At 42.4% G+C, this 18,205-nt stretch overlaps 1 protein-coding gene across 1 annotated transcript in view; it reads left to right on the forward strand.

Annotated features, from left to right (window-relative positions):
* Positions 1–18,205, forward strand: part of LOC138498061 (casein kinase II subunit alpha-like) — a 563,172-nt gene that overhangs the window by 98,767 nt on the left and 446,200 nt on the right. The window contains exons 3-4 of the mRNA XM_069621907.1: positions 8,611–8,722; positions 10,436–10,537. Of these exons, the coding sequence (XP_069478008.1) occupies positions 8,611–8,722; positions 10,436–10,537 (214 nt within the window). The remainder of the gene's footprint in view (positions 1–8,610; positions 8,723–10,435; positions 10,538–18,205) is intronic.

Consider the following 18,205-nt stretch of genomic DNA (forward strand, 5'->3'; position numbering starts at 1 on the left):
GTGAAACCAACACTTTACTTTTGGGAAGAGCCACAACCTAATCACAGGAGAGTAAAATACCTTCACATTTACTTTCTATTAGGCTGGAAAAACAGTTGCTAAGGAAGAAAATATGTTAAGCATACTTTTAAGAATAGTGCAACACACATTCAAAATCAGTAAGAACTTTTGTAACTGTTCACTCTTGGAGTTACAGTTACCAACCAACTCTTACTTTTAAACACGTATTTTCTTTTCTAGACAGAAGTCCCAATCCCTTGAAAGTCTTTCCCTTATTCTTGGAGCATAACTGCTCTCAGTGGCAGAAGGGGGGTCACTAGGACTAGTGACCAACAGGAAGTGTCAGAATAGGTTATTTAGTAGCAAAAGAGTTCTTTAGGAGAACTGGGCAAACGGGTGAGTACTTCACTTTAGAGTTAAAAGAGAGTTCAGGGGCTTCGCAGAAGACACCATAGCAGGATTGTAGCAGTGGGACTGGGTGCACTGGATGAGAGGCCTCCCCATCACAGAAAACAACCTGCAACTACACAGAAATCCTAACGGGCTTAAGGTAAGTACATACCCAAGCCAACACAGTACCTCAGCATTGAAGAAGATTTTGTAGCAGGAGAACTTCAGGGTCTACAGCCAAATACCCGGTCAGTGGATTCCTTGTCATGGTGACTGAAAACAAGACCTCAGAAGGGACTTTGCAGCAGGGATCGATGAAGAAGGCTCTAGGCAAGGTTTCCCTCGCGGCTGAATGCGGTTCTGCGGATTTGGCGCCTTTTCAAGGAGCACAGAAGAAAGAAAATCGTGGTTGGATTCTTGTCATTTTAAAAGTCCAGCACTCTGTTGCAGGGACTTTCTGGACTCGATTTGTGTCTCTGGAGATCCACCAGAATGCCCACGAAGTTTCAGCGAGATTCGGAATTCAGAAGGCAGTGCACCGCACGATGGCTTGAGGTCCCAAGGTATTGGGGTATTGCAACAACACAAGGTCGCAGCAACGCGTGTGATGGCTCAAAATGCAGGTCTTCTTGAGTCTAGTGGGTCCCACCAGGCTGTGGGTCGGGGTTGTCATTTTCGGAGTCCCCAGGTCGATTGAACGGAAGGGCTACAGCAGGCTCGAGTTACACAGCAGGCTCTCGGGTCGCTGGAAATCGTTTCAGCCGCGTTTCCTTCATCTTCCTCTTCGGTTTCGGTTCCAGTGGTCGACTTTTCTTCAGCTCCCAGGTTCGCAGTATTTATCAGGAATTACAACATAACCTCTGCATTCTCTCCCTGCATTTTACAAGAAGGGGCGGTCTGGTTGTCCAATCAGGACAGCCAGCCCCCCTACTGGGATTTGTCCCCATTCAAGCAAGGCGTAAGAAAGGGTTGGGGAGTTTTGGACTCCTCCCTCACTTCCTGCTCTCACAGACAGACTGGAGCCTTGGCGGGGAGTCCAGGGGACTCCTGCCAAAGACAAAAATCACACAAAGGAATTTCCCACCCTGGATGTCAGGGTAAGAAAGAAGAAACGACAGGAAACACTACAATGTCGAAAAAAGATACACAACTGCCATTTTGGTAAAATGAACACCCTTAGGTGCCTTTGCTGCAGCTGTGAACACAGCCCCGTGGTAAAGGTGCACCAAATTAATACAAGGTATCACTGCCACCAGCCATTGAAGGTAAGCTTGTCCCTGTAACAGAATTGTTACAGTTTTAGTGTGAAAGGGGATACATTGTATCTCCCCAGCACTCCACATAAGGTGGGGTGTGCTGGTTTCACTTAACAAAATGTAAAAAGGATCCAAAGATCCTTTCTACCCTTGGGAACTGTAGTTCACTCAAGGTTAGCACAAGAAAGTTAAATGGGGAGCCCCTAGTGCAACCCAGCAACAACAGGCACTTATTGCCAATAAGTTGTTAAAGAGTATAACTTTAAAAGGATACTATGGAGAGTCTAAAAAATGACACCCATAAAAAGAGTTAAAGATTATGCGAGTGTGGAAAAAGGTTCCCACTCACTCAGGTATTAAGGAAAAATATTCCACTAGTAAAGCAAAGTTCTGGGGTTGACCCAGGTCAGGAGGATTTACCAGTTCTGTAAAAACTGTGTCATGCACTCTGTGTGGATTTAGCTACTTCTGCCTCGCCCCTTCCTCATTAAAACAAAGAAAGGACTTGAGCTGGAGGAAAGTAGATGGCACGCGCTGTGCATGCGCCCTGTTAGCAACCCAAAAGCACTGTGCAATTGAAAGTGTGGTGTTAGAGTGCAAAAAAAGGAGCCAGAGTTTGCTGCCTGCCCTACCCCTGCCACACCGAAGCTCTCCTCAGCCGCATGAAAAAGCATACATAAAGCGTGGGGGCGCTCCTGATCTACAACTATCAAACATATTGGTAATATGTATAACTTTTTAATATGAGTTTTATTTGTATAATATTTTTGTTTGTTCATTTTCTTTCCTCTCAAATATCACTAGGGGTCACTATTTCCTTCTTAAAAAATAAGTAATAAGTACACAAGGCTTGAAGAAAATGATCATTTTAGCAGGTTTGGTCAGTGGTGCAGATTAGGTCCAGAAAAGTAAAAATGACAATAAAATACTGGCAGGTTGGAGGTCCAGTTGCTGCCATGAGGAAGGGATTCTGTATGTTAAGAAGTTTGGAATATGCTCCCTATGCCAGCTGTCAAGGTTTTTTTGTTTGTTTTGTAAAAGTACTTGTATGCATTTAGGGAGATGCAAGCATTTTATTTTTTATTTATTTATTTTTGACATTTTTGTAATGCCCAAGAGCAGGTTGAATACATAGATGGGAAAAGAACAAAGGCATGGAATACTCGTATTTGTCAAACAGCCAGATTTTGACAAGTTTCTTGAAAGTAAGGAGCAAGTGCTCATTACGGATGTGTGCAGGTAGGGAGTTCCAGAGAGAAACGTACGCCGCCAGATCTTTTGCTCTTAAAACGGGTGGCGGTCAGAAACCTGCCGGCACCTGATCTGTGTGAACGTACTGGGACAGATTTGGTGATGCAGCTGTTTAGGTAAGAGGGGGGCTTCTTGGTTGATGCAACGGTGTGCAATAGCCCGTGACTTGAAGACAACACATGCTTTGATGGGGAGCCAGTGGGCTTCTCGTATTATGGCTGAGATGTGGTCAGCGCGTTTTAATCCAAGGGCTGCACAAAGTGCCTTATTTTGAAGTAGTTGGAGTTCGGACAAGTTGAAGGAGGTTGTGCCCATGAATTAGTACAATACGGTAATCTAGTTTGGATATGATCAAAGCACAGGCCAAAGTGAGGCAGTTGCTAGGAGAGAGGGATTGCCTACTGAGTGAGATGTCTTGCAATGTATGCCATTGAGGAAACTAGGGTGTTGGTCTGTCTTGTCATAGCTAGATCGGCTTCGAAGAGGACTCCCAGTGTTTTTATATGTTTGGGGATGTTGGACCCATCGATACAGATGGAGAAGATGGAGTCAAGGTGTTTGAGCCGATGATGGGGAGCTCAGTTTATTCATCATTTAGTCATAAATTGTGAGTGGCCATCCAATTGTGGATCGTGTTGTAGCCGCATTGATAGTGGCAGTATCTCGTATGTGGTTACCTATGATTGGAATGATAATTCAGGCGTTGCCGGCGACGTTAGTGTTGAGCAAATCAAAAAGGGATTTTGTGTGTGTGTTATAGAGCGTTGGAGAGAGGGATGATCCTTGCGGTTTACTCCGGGGAGCAGGGATGGGGTCAGCTGCAGATTCCCAGATGAATACTTGAGTGGTACGATCACTCAGGATTTGATCCAGGCACAGGCTTCGGGAGAGAAGTGGAAATGTTGACTAAGGTGGAGACATAGTGTGTCATGATCGACTAAGTCGAATGCAGCAAAGAAGTCTGATAGCAAGAGTATTGCTAGATTACCAGAGTCACGGATGGAGTCCATTGGATTTTTAGATCCAGAAATGCTGTTTCCGTGCTGTGCTTGGGGCGAATCCGTATTGCCTATTACCAAGAAGGTGGTTTTGCTCAAGGAAAAGTTGGCCTTGGCTATCGGCAGGGCGGTCTAGGGCGGTCTGGGTTTTTAAACAGGAAAGGGACTGTTGTGATAGGTCTGTAATTAGTGGGGATAGCAGTATCAATGGTGGCCTTTTTTTATTTTATTTTTTTAAGCAAGGGTACTATCCAGGTAGATTTGATGTTGGTGGGCACCTTGCTAGCAGTGAACAAAGCGTTGGCAAAATCAGTGATGGTGGGTGCTAGCGTAGATGCACAGAGCCTAACCATGTCGGCAAGGCAGGGGCCGCCTTTGCAATTGGGTGGTTTCAGTGTTTGAATGGCGTTGAAAACTTGCTCTTTTTTAACTAGAGTGAATGTGGGGTTGATGGAGGGCCTGAGACTTGCTGGTGTAGGCAGCAAGCTCAGATGAGGGTGACTTGCTGGCGAGGACGTTAATCTTGGAGGGAAGCAATCTATTTTAGTGGAGAGGGCATCTTGAATCGTGGCAGCGATTGGGGGGGTGGGGATTGGGTCTCTAGCTCTCTAAGTATAGTGGAATGTTCTCTGCTGCTGCAGGTGGCATTAGAGATTCTGTCATTGAGACTGTTGGCTTTATAGGTGATAACCACTTTCTTATATGTAAGGGCGAGAGTGGTGAGTGCCGAGCAGTTCTTAGCAGTGGACTGTTTCTTGCATCTGTGTTCTAGAGATCTCTTATCTCTGCGAAGGCGTACTAGATCATCTGTAAACCAGGTATTGTTAGGTTTAGGAATGTTGGATTTGATCGGGGCGAGCTGATCAAGGGCCTTCAAGTAGGCTTGTGTGATTGAGATTAGCAAGTTTGTGTGCTCTTATGTTCTGAGCCGGGTGAGAGGAGCTTAGCGAGACTAAGCACAAGGGCATTAGGTCCTCCTGTTTCAAGTTGCGAGTGTTGCTGACTTGAATAGGGCTACATGACACCTCTGGTATTATGCATGGTTTAGACAAGGATGGCTTGAAGTGGATGAGGGAGTGGTCGGACCGGCAAACTGGGTAGATGTCTGAATGGTAATGGTGACATTGGTCGTAAGGATCCAATCAATGATCCGACCTTTAGCGTGTGGGGGGGGGGGGAGTTTTGGGAGAAGTTCATATCGCAGAGGGCAGTGGAAAGCACTAAAGATTTGGTGTCGGTGGCATTATAGCCCAGATTGCGGTCTCCCACGATAATGCACTTGGTGGAGGGTTTCATGAGGGGTGTGATGAGTAGGGGTATGTCGAGGTCAGGTCAGCTGGTTCTATTTTGTTGTCTGTAGATGAGAAGGAGGTTGAAGGTTGAGGGTCTTTGGTGAGTTCAAGAGCAACATTTCATACCTTGGGGTAGAGGGTAGGGTGTACTGTCTGATCAGTAGGGAGGATTTAGCTATGAGAGATACTCCATCTCCTATTACATTCAGGCAATTGCATCTGGGGATGTGTTAGGGAGAATTCTCAGAAATGTGTTAATTCCCTTCTACCTTAGAGACCCCCATCTCTTTTTGCTGGACTTTAGGACTGTTTATCTCTCATGTAATTTTAATGTGATTTATTCTCTGTGCTTCTTTTGACTTTGGAGCCTGACAAACTCCATAGGCATCATCTTTGCATTGTCACAGAGCACCTTCAGTGCAGTGGCACAGGGAAGTCTCTTAGATTTCCCAAAGGTTTAAATACCTTCTCTTGGTAAAACTACCGTTTCCAAGAGCAGTGAAGTAAAATTGACTTTACTTACATTTTTGTAACTTTCTAGACCCAGCCCACACTATCTTACCATAGGGTACATTTCATCAAAAAGGCATTGGTCTTCTTTTTTCGCTTTCTTCTGTTGAAAAGGCCCTTCTTGAGATTTACTCTGCGCACCAAACCAGGTTTGGTCCCTTTGTTTTGTCTTTGGCAGGATTCACGAGTGAAGCCCACCTCTGGCTATAGTATGTCTGGCAGAGGCAGGAAGTGAGGGAGGTTCCCGAAACTCCCTTTGCTTAATCCCCTTGGTTAGAGGAATGCACCCAAAGGTGATTGGCTAGATGGCTGTCCAGCAAGGACAAACCTGCATAAAAGACGAGGCTTTTCGACTTGGAAGGCAGAGTCAACCACTGGACGAAGGAATCCGAAGAAGAACTTGGAAGAGATGCCTGCTGCTGTGCTGAAGCTCTGAATTTGCTTTGACTAGAGAAGCCCTGCAAGGACGACTTCTCCCTTTGAGTTGGTGGGACCAATCAACTCCAAAGTAAGCCTGCCTGGACATCCTCTCGAAGCTGGTTGCACTGCTGCTGCTGGAACCGAAGAGCCAGGGAGAGAACACCAGATTATCTGCGTTGCTTTGAAGTCTGACCTGAGTGCTAGGACGATCCTCCGGACTTCACTGTTGCAGGACTGACCAAGCCTGAGCCACCTCAACAGAGTGCTGGACCCCAGGAGCAAGGAAAGTCTGAAGTGGTATCCGAGAACCGCATTGTTGCTATTTGCTGTCAGACGCGAGGAGCTGAAACACTGAAGAACCGCTGAATTGAAGTTTGCCCATTGCTGCCTCTGACCTTCCCATTGCAGAGCAGGAGTCCCCAGATGTCTTGCCTCTTGTCCCCACGACTGAGGCTCAGGAACAACAGGATCTGCAGACCTGCACAGGAACAGAAGCCAGCTGGAACCATTTCTTCTAATAAGAGGTACTGTACAGTCTAAGGGAACTTACCTCTTGTTGTGTAGCCTTACTTGCTCTAAATTGAGACCTGTTTTGGTTACCTTGCAGAGTTGCTAAAGCTTTGCCCCTCGCAAGCCTCTCAGCTTGTGGCCCTTCTAGTGTTCTATTTTCTGCAAACCTTTCTACAAACATTGTGAAAGACTTTTTACCTACCTGCAAAAGAAGATCTCCGGCTCCCCTTGACATTGTGCAGTTAACATTGGCTGTCGCAACATTGGCTGTCCTGGCTACCTTAGAGACTCCTCTTTGCCTCTGACTTTGTGCTTTGGCCTTTCCCCCAGGAAAGGGTTAATTTACTCTACGTTGGAAGGTCTTTAAAAGTGCTTACCAGTTTATGAATTATTTGTTAACCTTTTGTTTTATTCCTCTACTCCATCTTTCTCACCAAATTCAGTATTGCTCTAAATGTAGCAGTGATAAATCAATGTCCACAGTGTCCTAGCTATATAAGTCACCTGAGGGTGTAGGAAGTGTCTGTGTGCCATCCCCAATGGGGTATCATCTGAATTAGAGAAACTAAGAGTGTGTTTTGAAGTATATTTAAGTGTTATATGTTTTGCTCCCTTTCTGAAGAAGGCTTGTATAACGGACTGTGAAATAAATTAATAATTGTTTTATCAAGAAACCTTGCATATACATGTTTATTTGGATAACTGTATTTTGAATCTCTGTGTCACAACCTTACTGCTCACATTGACCCCTCTTGAGATAAGCCTGACTGCTCGACCACACTAACAACCTGTGTAGTTAAGATTTATACCAAAGGTTGGGTCCCTATTGCCAGGAGGTCAAGGTTATTGGAGTGCACCCAAAGGGTACTGCATACAATCTTGCCTAACAGGATGATATAATCGGGTGGAATGGCCAGTGATGGAGGGCCAGAGGCGTTATGTAGCCATGATGCAGTAGTGGCTAGGATGAGGTCACAGATTTCGATGACGTTGACGCCTATGGATCTGGTGCTTATGAGCACATTTAAGGAAATCGGTGTGTTTGGGGGGGGTCGTGAGCTGGTGTAGATGGGGGCAGGCTGTGGTGTTAGGTCAGGGGTGGGGGAGGCGGGTGTGCGTACGGGAGCCAAGCGAGCTTGTCTAGCTACTGCTAGGAGGGGGTGGTAGGAGCTAGTGAGCGTTCTGGAGTGCAGTCTATGTAAGTGGGATACACCTAGTATAGGCGATTTGTTGTCCAGGGAGGCTTGGGAGTAAGTCCGGCTCTGGGAGTGAGTCGGGAGCAAGCGGCATGATAGAGGTGAATGTACCTAGAGATGGGATGTTGCGAGAGGCGGGTCTTTCCTACAGCCATAGTGGGGTGGTTAGGCAGTAGGAAAGGCTTCTAATGCAGTCCATTTGTGGTCTGATAGAATAAGGCAGGTAGAAATAGTGTAGGGGTGCAAGGAGATGGGTAGATACAGGCAGAATGGATAGAGAGGAGGGGGCGTGCGGTGGGTCATAGCTCACAGGCTTGGCAAGGGGCGTGGTGACTTCCAAGCGGCTTAATACAGGCAACATAATTATTTTGTAAATATGAGACTTTGGGGACGGGTGATAAATCAAAAGGCACAATCTCCAGGAGGAGCACATTAGAAACAGGATATTGTGTATCGGGCAGTAAAACATAATTTAGGCCAATCAATGGATAAGAATTGGGCAAAACAACATTTTCCGTAGGGTCATAGTGAGGCATTTTGGTAATGTGTCTCCGCTCAGTGACTGCTCCAAAGTGGTGTGTGCTGTTTCTTGCATCCAGATTATTGCTGACCAGTTTGGCAAATGTTTATATTTGGGATAAGATGTAGCTTTGTGAACCTGATCTCCTTACACCAACTATGTAACCGATCACACTGATTGTCCTAACTGTGGGAGGGGATTCATTTTTCTAATGCTTGTGGTATGGAATGCCTGCTTTTATTCTGTTGACCTTACTCTGACCCACAGCAATCAAGATGATTATCAACTCGTCAGAAAATTAGGACGTGGCAAGTACAGTGAAGTCTTTGAAGCCATTAACATCACCAACAATGAGAAAGTAGTTGTGAAAATTCTTAAGGTGAGTGTCGGGAAAAAAAAAATGTAATTCTTTTCTTAACCCTCTAACTGCATGTGTCTCCTTTGTACAATTCTTTGGGTTTGTTTCTCGGGGTTAATATTGTTCTAAGGAATAGTGAGACGTTTTACATATGTCCTTGTCTGAGTGAGAACACAAGACCCTCCTGCTTCATAGAATCCACAATCCGGCTGGCGGTGCAATGATCCCATCGGTCTGAATAGACTGCAGATATTCGTGGATATCAGATGGTGGCTGAGAGCATTTTGTTGCAAGGTTATTATTTGCTGGGCTTGGACATTGAATCTCCTTAAACACCTTAGATGAGGCCTCTTTTAATGTAGACTATCCTCCTAGCCAAACCGACTAGCTAAGGGCACCTCCCACTGCCTACAGTGCAATTTGTCTAGAGTTCCAAAACCGCTACTAAGAACTAGGCCTTTGCAGGCTACCCACCTACATCATCCAGTCATTCCACCTAGAACTCGTTATCGCTACAAATATTCAGGAAACAAATTGAAGCCTCTGCTCATCCCTTATTCAACTACCTGCATGCTGGACTTGCAAATCACCTCCTCGTAGCCATCTACTTGAACCACTTTATTTTTGTTTCCAAGCAAGCATGGACAGCTCTCGTATTAACTCCTTACCTTGTGCTGTGTACCACGCTCAGCTGTCGTTGGGTACCAGGTGTTATGCTATGTTACTTTGCATTTATATAGTGTCTCATGTACCATTGGTATGGTCTCAAGGCGCTGGTAGGTTGAACGCCCTCGGGAACCCAAGTTCAAGTCAGTAGAGAGAAATAGAGGGAGTCAAAAGGTGCGTGTGAGCATCGGATATGTGTGCAGCTGGTATGGCATTCGTGTGATAGCTGCTTCTTAGCAGTAGGTGTGGTGGTTGAGAGATCAAGAGAATGTGTTCGTTCTGGCAGGTTGTTATGCAGACCAATTCTTGCTGCGTTACGCCTGAGGAGAACGCCTAGGTTGGAGGGTGTGTAACCAGCAGTGTTTAGTTAGGGTGATGGGGAGTATGAGGCAAAATGATGGTATGAGAACAGCTATACCGAATGGTGTCATAGTATCGCTGTGTTCTAGTTGAGTGGTGGTGTAAAGAAAAGAGTTAAGCGTGTAGATGTGATATGGTGGTTTATCTTAGGTGCTTGCGATCGAGCCCTCTCATTCTACACCCGCTCCGCATTCTACACCGGCTCCGCACCCTACATCGGCTCAACACCCTAAATCTGCTCAACACCCTAAATCCGCTGGATCCGCTGTATTGCAAGCAATGTAAATACTTGCAATACAATTAACCAAGAAAATAAGCATTAGTCACTTTTAGTAGATTTGAGCTGTGATATTGCACTCCAGTAAGACAGTGTGGCCTTCCTTGTAGCATCGCTGTAGCTGCTACATGTAAATCGCATGAAGATATGGGGCCCTTGGTTGAACACATGTTCTAGAGGTGACGCAGACATAGAAACTGCAGCGAGGAAAGCTGGACATGAAGCCCTAGGAGCTGCCCCGTGAGCTGCTCCTATCTGGGCAGTCACTTTGTGGGGGCCACAGTGTCTCCTGGCATGCTACCCACAGCTGCCTCTTCTGATTCTGTCCTCCATGAGAAAACGTTTGCAGTTCAATGTATTCTGAAAAAATATTGCTTAATGACTGTGTATATTTCTCAAATGCATGTATGTTTCCCTTGCATGCCCTGCAGCCTGTGAAAAAGAAGAAAATTAAGCGGGAAATCAAAATCCTTGAGAACATGCGTGGGGGCCCGAATATCATCTCCCTGCTCGACATTGTAAAGGACCCTGTGGTGAGTCTGTGATGCTCGGCAGAGACTGGAGAGAAAGTGGCATGAGAAAATGAAGATGGTAGCAGCCACGAATGAAAGTGTAAAGGGAAGAAGGGTGGCAGGGTGGCAATGATTGGACGGTAAAGAACACAAGAGGAGTGCCTGGGTGAATGGCTAATCTGCAGATCACATGTTCTTAAACCTTGGAATGACCAGAAGCAATATCTTAGGTCAACCTGGCCCCCCATATTCTTGCTGCAGCCACGTGGAAACTCCAACACACATGCTTGACACCCTTTTGTTGTTAGATTTTAATCATACTTTTGTATTCAAATAAATTTTGTTAGTCTTCCTGATAAACCTTCCAATCCTTTTTTAGGAGTATAAACACTTATCAATGTACACATTTGACATGATCTCTGAACTGCAAGCATAAAAATAGGGATTGCACCCCCATTCAACACATACTTTTATTGCACAATCCTCATTCTTCATATCTGGCAGACCTTTCTCTAGATCACTTTAATATCAAATGGGCCACTTCTTAGAGTTGAGAGGTGCTTAACGATTGAGACTGGAGAAACTTTGTGTTGTTAACTTTTAACCACGAGTATTGAAAATCTCATGTTATCAGTTTTAACAATTGTATAATATTTTTTTATTCTTTTGTTTTTATTGTATGTGTTGACTTGAAGGTTTTATGTCGAATTAAAGTATATTGACCGACTTAATCTGAAAATGCTAGATCTATAAATGGTGCATGGTTTTACTGAATAACTGAAATGACATGAATAGTTATATTTTTCTAGTCCCGTCACATCCTGTTCAACACTAGTAGCTCCCTACATGCACTTATATCTTCAGTTTATGAAGGCCTACTTTGCAACTCACTTCAATCATTTGCTGCAAATGCGCTTAATGAATGTGAGGACCGTGCAGGATTCCTGTGGACTGCAGCCCATCCCCACCACTTTCAGCATCCATGTAGTGGTATGGAAGTGTTCCTTTTGCATAGTGCCAAGGTTTTGGAAAATCGCATGTACACCTATGTTGGTTACAAACCAAGGCATGCTATTTAAGCACAAACATTTGTTCAAATACTGGTCTTCGACAAAAGATAGACATAAAAACCTTAGTATTGACGCATGGGTTAATTTTAATATGGAATCTTTTTTCACAATACTCTGCTGCTAATCGCCATCAGAAAATGAGCGCTTAACTGTACTATCTGCATTTGACCTTTTTGTTAAACCAGAATGTTCACAGAATAAAAATGAAACTAGGCCTGGTTGTCACCAACTAGACACAAGCTATTTCTGTATAGTGCTGGATTGTTTCTCAATTTCACACACAGCTGTCATTTTCACAGCGTGAGTATGCTCGATTTGTATGTGCCTGGTAGGTTTTTGGTTGCGTGGTAGTTCTTGCTAAATTAAAAGAATCATTTTATAAATCATTTGGTAATATAATTCAGCTTTTTGGGCCTTTTTGTAAATTATTATTTGGACAATGTACGTGTAAACTATATTTTGCAGTGGTTCAATTTGAGGTATTTTTGGGTGATTGTTAGGATTGTACTCTCGCGACCGATAATTTTGCTCAAACACGCAGACCATGAGCTCCTCCACTCCGTTAGTAAAGATATAACACTTTTTTGGTTTTGCTTGCACTTTTCTTTGCGCCAGTAATTCCTTTCTTCACATATATGGCTTGTGCTATTCCCAATGGATAAATGAGAGAATTCAGGTCCGTCTGTGTATACGTTTCTTTTATTATTATTGGATCGTTTTAGGCCCTTTTGGATGACAGGTGTTTCAGTATTGCACTTTGCCTTTCTCAAGTCCGGGCACTTCTGTGACAGAAAATAATAATAATACAAAATAGAAGTCATAACAACTTGCAATTTGCAGATTTTTTCCCGTGTGAAAAAGTGAATACATAAGGTAAAAAACATACAGAAATTCCTGTGCCTCCCAGGACTTCTTAAATGTAACCTTATACCAATTTGTGCAGCATAATCCTACAGAGAAAGCATGCGTTAGGATGGGGTCCATGTATTCATCCTGGCTGTAAAATGCCCCTTCATACTGTTGCAGTAAGCCGTGAGATTATTTGGCGATGAGAACGTGAAAGGTAAATTGACATACACATACATTTCTTTTTGGCAATTTCAGCCCCATTTGTCGTTCTAATGTCTCCATCTTCTTGTCTCCTACTTCATCCTGGTAAGTATTTACCTAAAGTTTTCTCCCACTCATTCACCTTCACAGAAAAAAATCCTAACTGTTTTCATTGTGTGTTATTTTTTAATTGCATGTGAGTGAAACATTTAGTTGCAATTAATTGGCTTTCTTACCCTAAAGTATCGCGGTCCCGATATTCTTCTTCATTGCAGTCCAAGGTAGTTATTGTGTCAAATCTCATCTGATAGGAAAGGTAAACAAATTTAGGATGACCCTAGTTTGATGCTTTATTCCTGGTTTTATGCAGTGCAGTGCGGGTTCATTCATTTGCAAGTTCCTCCTTTGTTTTTTTTCGAATTTCAGAGTAAATAATCTTAATACAACTTCAGTCCCTCTAAAAATGGGTTTGACTATCAGATATCCGCATAATAATATTCATGACACTTTAATAACTCTCGTCTTAGTTGCGTCGTGTTAAGGTTCTAAAAAGCATGCTGACAAAAACTCATTTAAAAACATGTTCTCAAATGAGCGGCACTTGCACTGATTGGTCCCAGTTTAGGATGGGCTTGTGAGATGACCCTAGGGCTTACCTGAAAACAGTCCAATTTGTGCTCCAAGCGTCGAGTCAGTTAGAACACGGCTTGGATGATAGAAAAAGGACTAGATGTGGCACTGCCTGTGAGAAACAGTAGCCCTACCTTCATTTCCATCGGATTTCAGATGGCGGCCATAATTTGGGCTAAATTAGTCCTGTACATATTGCTATAGGGTGTTTGAACCCAAATTAATTTTCAATAAAAGTATGTTGTTAGTGTTAATACAATAGTAAATATCTGATATTTTTCAGAGGCCTTATGTATTTTAATGCATTGGTATTTTAAACGTGCTATTGGCCACGTTTGTCACTGTGCTGCTTCATATTTTGTTCGCATTTTCAATTGGTGGTACGTCGGGCATTCTGTTAAAGTTCAAATTCAAAATTCTTGGCTTGCACCTTGTTTTACTTATGTTTCTCCAATTTAAAACTTGGAAAAAGTATTCAACCTACAGTCGGAGCAGAGGAAGGACGGGGTCAGGAAGACTCAGGAAATCCAGACGCTCTAGCCGAATACTGACACTTGACAAGAGCAGGAGCACGAGAAGCAGCGAAAAAAATCAAAATAAATAACCTAGTAATGAACCTATCAGACTAAACTCTAACAAAGGAATAAATCGGTTTGCTCAACAGAGGCCTGTCTTTTGCTCCTACAACAATGTTTGAACCAATTGAGGTACATATAGATCTCTTCAAATTTGTTAAAAAATTAAAATTGAAAAAATTCTTTGCTACCCAAGTTGAGAAACACAAAAGCACAACCAAGCCGGTCACTGTCAGTGACATCATCATTGAGGAATTAGGAAACATACATCTACTGAGAACAATACAAGCATATGAAGAGTACCCGATACATCAGACCATACAGGAATTACAAATACACCCAGTCAGCATCACATCAAAAGAATTGAAACCAAAATCAAGATTTCTACCACAACTATCACCGGACAATCTGCTGGATGCATTCTATAAGGCAGTGACTCATGATTTGAATCAACTAACGGACAAAAATAAACTAAACAGAAGCCACATTTATAACCTCACACCACAAGAGAGAACAGCACTCCAAAACCTAAAGAAAAATAAAGACCTAGTTATCAGAGAAGCAGACAAAGGGGGGGGACATCATCGTACTCAACAGATCTGACAATATTGAAATGGCAAATATTCATTTAGCCACCCCTAATTGCTATGAGAAAATACTGTCTAACCCAAAAAAACTGATTGTACAAGATTTGAAACACCTGATAGAAGGCTGGCATTTCCAAGGGTTAATCACAGACGATGAAAAACTACATCTTTTTTAAATAAAATTAAAAGGTTAGATAAAAACCACAATTACCAGAATGCTAGTGGTTAAATTCTGCAACTTACCTTTAATCACGAAATCCACTCGTGTTAACATTGAGAATGGTAATCTAGGTTTTAATTTATTAATATATGAATATGTAACGGTAGAGAAGAACTACCACTACCAGAATGCTTAGTGGTACAAATTGGGAAACCCAAAACCATCTAGAATCAAGGAATTCACATGCTTAAATTAGACACATTCCAAAAATCAGTAACACAAAAAATGCCAACTGAATACTTTTTCCAAGTTTTAAATTAGAGAAACATTATAAGTAAAATGAGGTGCAAACCAAGAATTTTGAATTTGAACTTTAACGACCAGAAAATGCAAGCAAAATATGCGACAGCGCATTGACAAACGTGGCCAATAGTAAGTTTAAAATACCAATGCATTAAAATACATAAGGCCTCTGAAAAACATCAGATATTTACTATTATATTAACATTAACATACTTTTATTCAAAACTGTTTTCATGTAAGCCCTAGGGTCCTCACAAGCCCACCCTAAACTGGGACTAATCAGGGCCGTGATACTTTAGGGTAATAAAGCCAATTAATTGCAACTAAATGTTTCACGCACATGCAATTAAAAAATAATACACGATGAAAAAAGTTAGGATTTTTTCTGTGAAAGTGAATGAGTGGGAGCAAACTTTAAATTCTTACCAGGATGAAGTAGGAGACAAGAAGATAGAGGAGTGGACCAACTAGACCAAAGATGACAGATTGCTATTTCTTAACTCATAATAACATCATATTTATTGTACAAATACAAAAAAGAAAAACTGTTGCATAGAAATTAATAAGGTAGGCTCAGTGTACAAAAAGCATCCCTCCACAATCTATTCATTCTAGCAGCGACCATCGAGCCAGTTAGCGGCTATTCGGAGTAAGCTAATATTTCTATCTAGTCATTATTAAGTTTAATTTATGTCACGCTACAAAAAAGATGACAGCCTTCTTCTCTATGATTTGTGTCTTCCTCTGCAGGCGGATTGATTACGAATTAAAAACACATGGATATTTTCCATTTTTGACCTGGCACACACCACATACTCTGCCATATACTACGCAGAGCTGGACATGAGTCCACATAGAAACACACAAGCCAATAGTGAGTATCAGGTGCCTTGGCTTACTAAAAACTTAAAAACTAAACGTTGAAAGCACAGGGCCCCTAACTTAGGTTCTTGTCCCCATACTGCAGGAGAGACATTAAAGTGACGTGGAGCCCCATTATTGGAGCGCACACGCCAGGATTTACTCCAATTACCGATCCACCGGCGCCTGGTAGCCCAGAGGTGGTGAGTCGGCCCAATGCAGCTGATCAATACAGTTGTAATTTATATCATTAAGAGGTTATGCGCAGGCAAAGAAGACAATATGGGTGTTTATGAGACTAATGTAGTCCTCTTTATCTTCTGTTCCCTAGAATTGAGGCTCTCTTCTTACACACCCACTACCTTGTATTGCTATAAAGAGGCAACGCGAAACTGGCGATTGCACTCCATCCTGAGGAAGGTTGAACAAAATAATCGGGCAAGGGGACCTTACCCGTGTTTGAGAACTCAACTGAAACATATGTCTACGATAGGTTTCCTTACCCCTGAATATGCGCAGAGGTTCACATCATAGAATATTAGAGTGTTAAAGTGACATTTGTTTGATTTATATTGGTGATGTTAATAACACGTTACCTTATTGTCCCAACATATGCAAGTATGATGATTGCCTGTGTGAGTTATGAATGAATAGATTTTGGAGGGATGTTTTTTGTACACTGAGCCTAACTTATTAATTTCTATGCAGCTGTTTTTTTGTGTTTTGTATATTTGTACAATAAATATGATGTTATTATGAGTTAAGACATAGTAATCTGTCATCTTTGGTCTAGTTGGTCCACCCCTCTCCTTTTTCACTGTATAATCGCCTGGAGGACCATAGACATGGTACCAGGCTTCCCTTATATTTCTGTATATGGACAAAAAGATAGAGACATTAGAATGACACATGGGGCTGAAATTGCCAAAAAGAAATGTATGTGTATGTCAATTTACCTTTCACCTTCTCATCACCAAATAATCTCACGGGTTACTGCAACAGTATGAAGGGGCATTTTACAGCCAGGATGACTACATGGACCCCATCCTAACGCATGCTTTCTCTGTAGGATTATGCTGCACAAATTGGTATAAGGTTACTTTTAAGAATTCCTGGGAGGCATGTATTCACTTTTTCACACTTTTGAACAAGGGAAAAAATTAGCAAATATCTATGTTATGACTTTTTATTTATTATTTTTCTATTATTATTATTTTATTATTTATTTTCACAGAAATACCCGGATTTGAGAAAGGCAAAGTGTAATGCCGAAACACCTGTCATCCAAAATGGCCTAAAATTATCATATAATAAAAAAAAACGTATACACAGACGGACTTGCGTCCACAATGATCCATTGTGAAGCCATATATGTGAAGACAGGAATTACTGGAGCAAAGAAAAGTGCAAGCAAAACCAAAAAAGTTTTCCATATTTTGCAATGTCATTTAGGTGAAATCAATTTTCAGAAAGATAAAGTTATCCTATTTTATTTATTTATTGTCCATTTGTAACACGCCCATAGACCAGTGTTTCGAGGCAAATAGCCTGCTACATGCCACCTGGACATTAACATTTGCGTCTTCATGTTAAACTTGCGTAGCAATTTGTTTCTGTTTACTTCCTTGTGGGCTGTATGAGATTTTATTGTTGGAGGACACTGTTAGATTGGCCTTTGGTTGCCTTGTAAGAGTAGATCTTTTTACAAATCCATGCAAAGTCTTTTAAAAACATGTCCCGGCCCAGAGAGGAGATCAGGGGAGGATACAGATTAAACACGATGGACGTTTGCATCCAGGAGCAAAACAAGCCCGTATGACACTGAAACCCACATGTTGGGATTAGCTGACATGGGAATAGCAGTGGTTTAGATCGAATTGGCTTCAGACTATGTACATAAACTGGACCAGAGAGTCAGGGATCCGACCACTGAGGAATGCAGATGGAGGTTACGCTCCTGATGAGCCAAAAGGGGTAGCAGTGGAATGCCTAGCTGAATCGCAAGGCTGGGCTGCCGGGGCAAGAGGAAGTAAACAGCTCACTTAATACGTTTGCAATAGCAGAGCAAATCTGCCTCTAGCTGGAAAATTGGCACTTCCCCACTTTTTTCCAAATTCGAATTTTTATGCTTGTTTAAATATTTTGGTGGTAGAAGTGCACCACAAGGCTGAACTGCTTTGATGTGAAGAAGCAAACCTCTTTCAGATGTCTTCACCATGAAACACTAGATCTGCCTTTGGGCTTACAATGTCCTTTGCCAATTTTTCCAAACTCTACTCTTGACTTTTAATATTTTGGGATTTTAAAAATAAGCCAGTTCTACCCATTTTTCAAGCATGTTTTTCTTTTTATTATTACAACGTTGAGATAGCATGATGTACTTTTGTCTGATGGCCTTTCAACTATCCATGTAGTGGTGACACTGAGTTTGTGATACTGAAGCTTGGCATAGT

Source organism: Ambystoma mexicanum, chromosome 5q (assembly GCF_040938575.1).
Source record: "Ambystoma mexicanum isolate Mex_15411 chromosome 5q, UKY_AmexF1_1, whole genome shotgun sequence".
NCBI lineage: Eukaryota > Metazoa > Chordata > Amphibia > Caudata > Ambystomatidae > Ambystoma > Ambystoma mexicanum.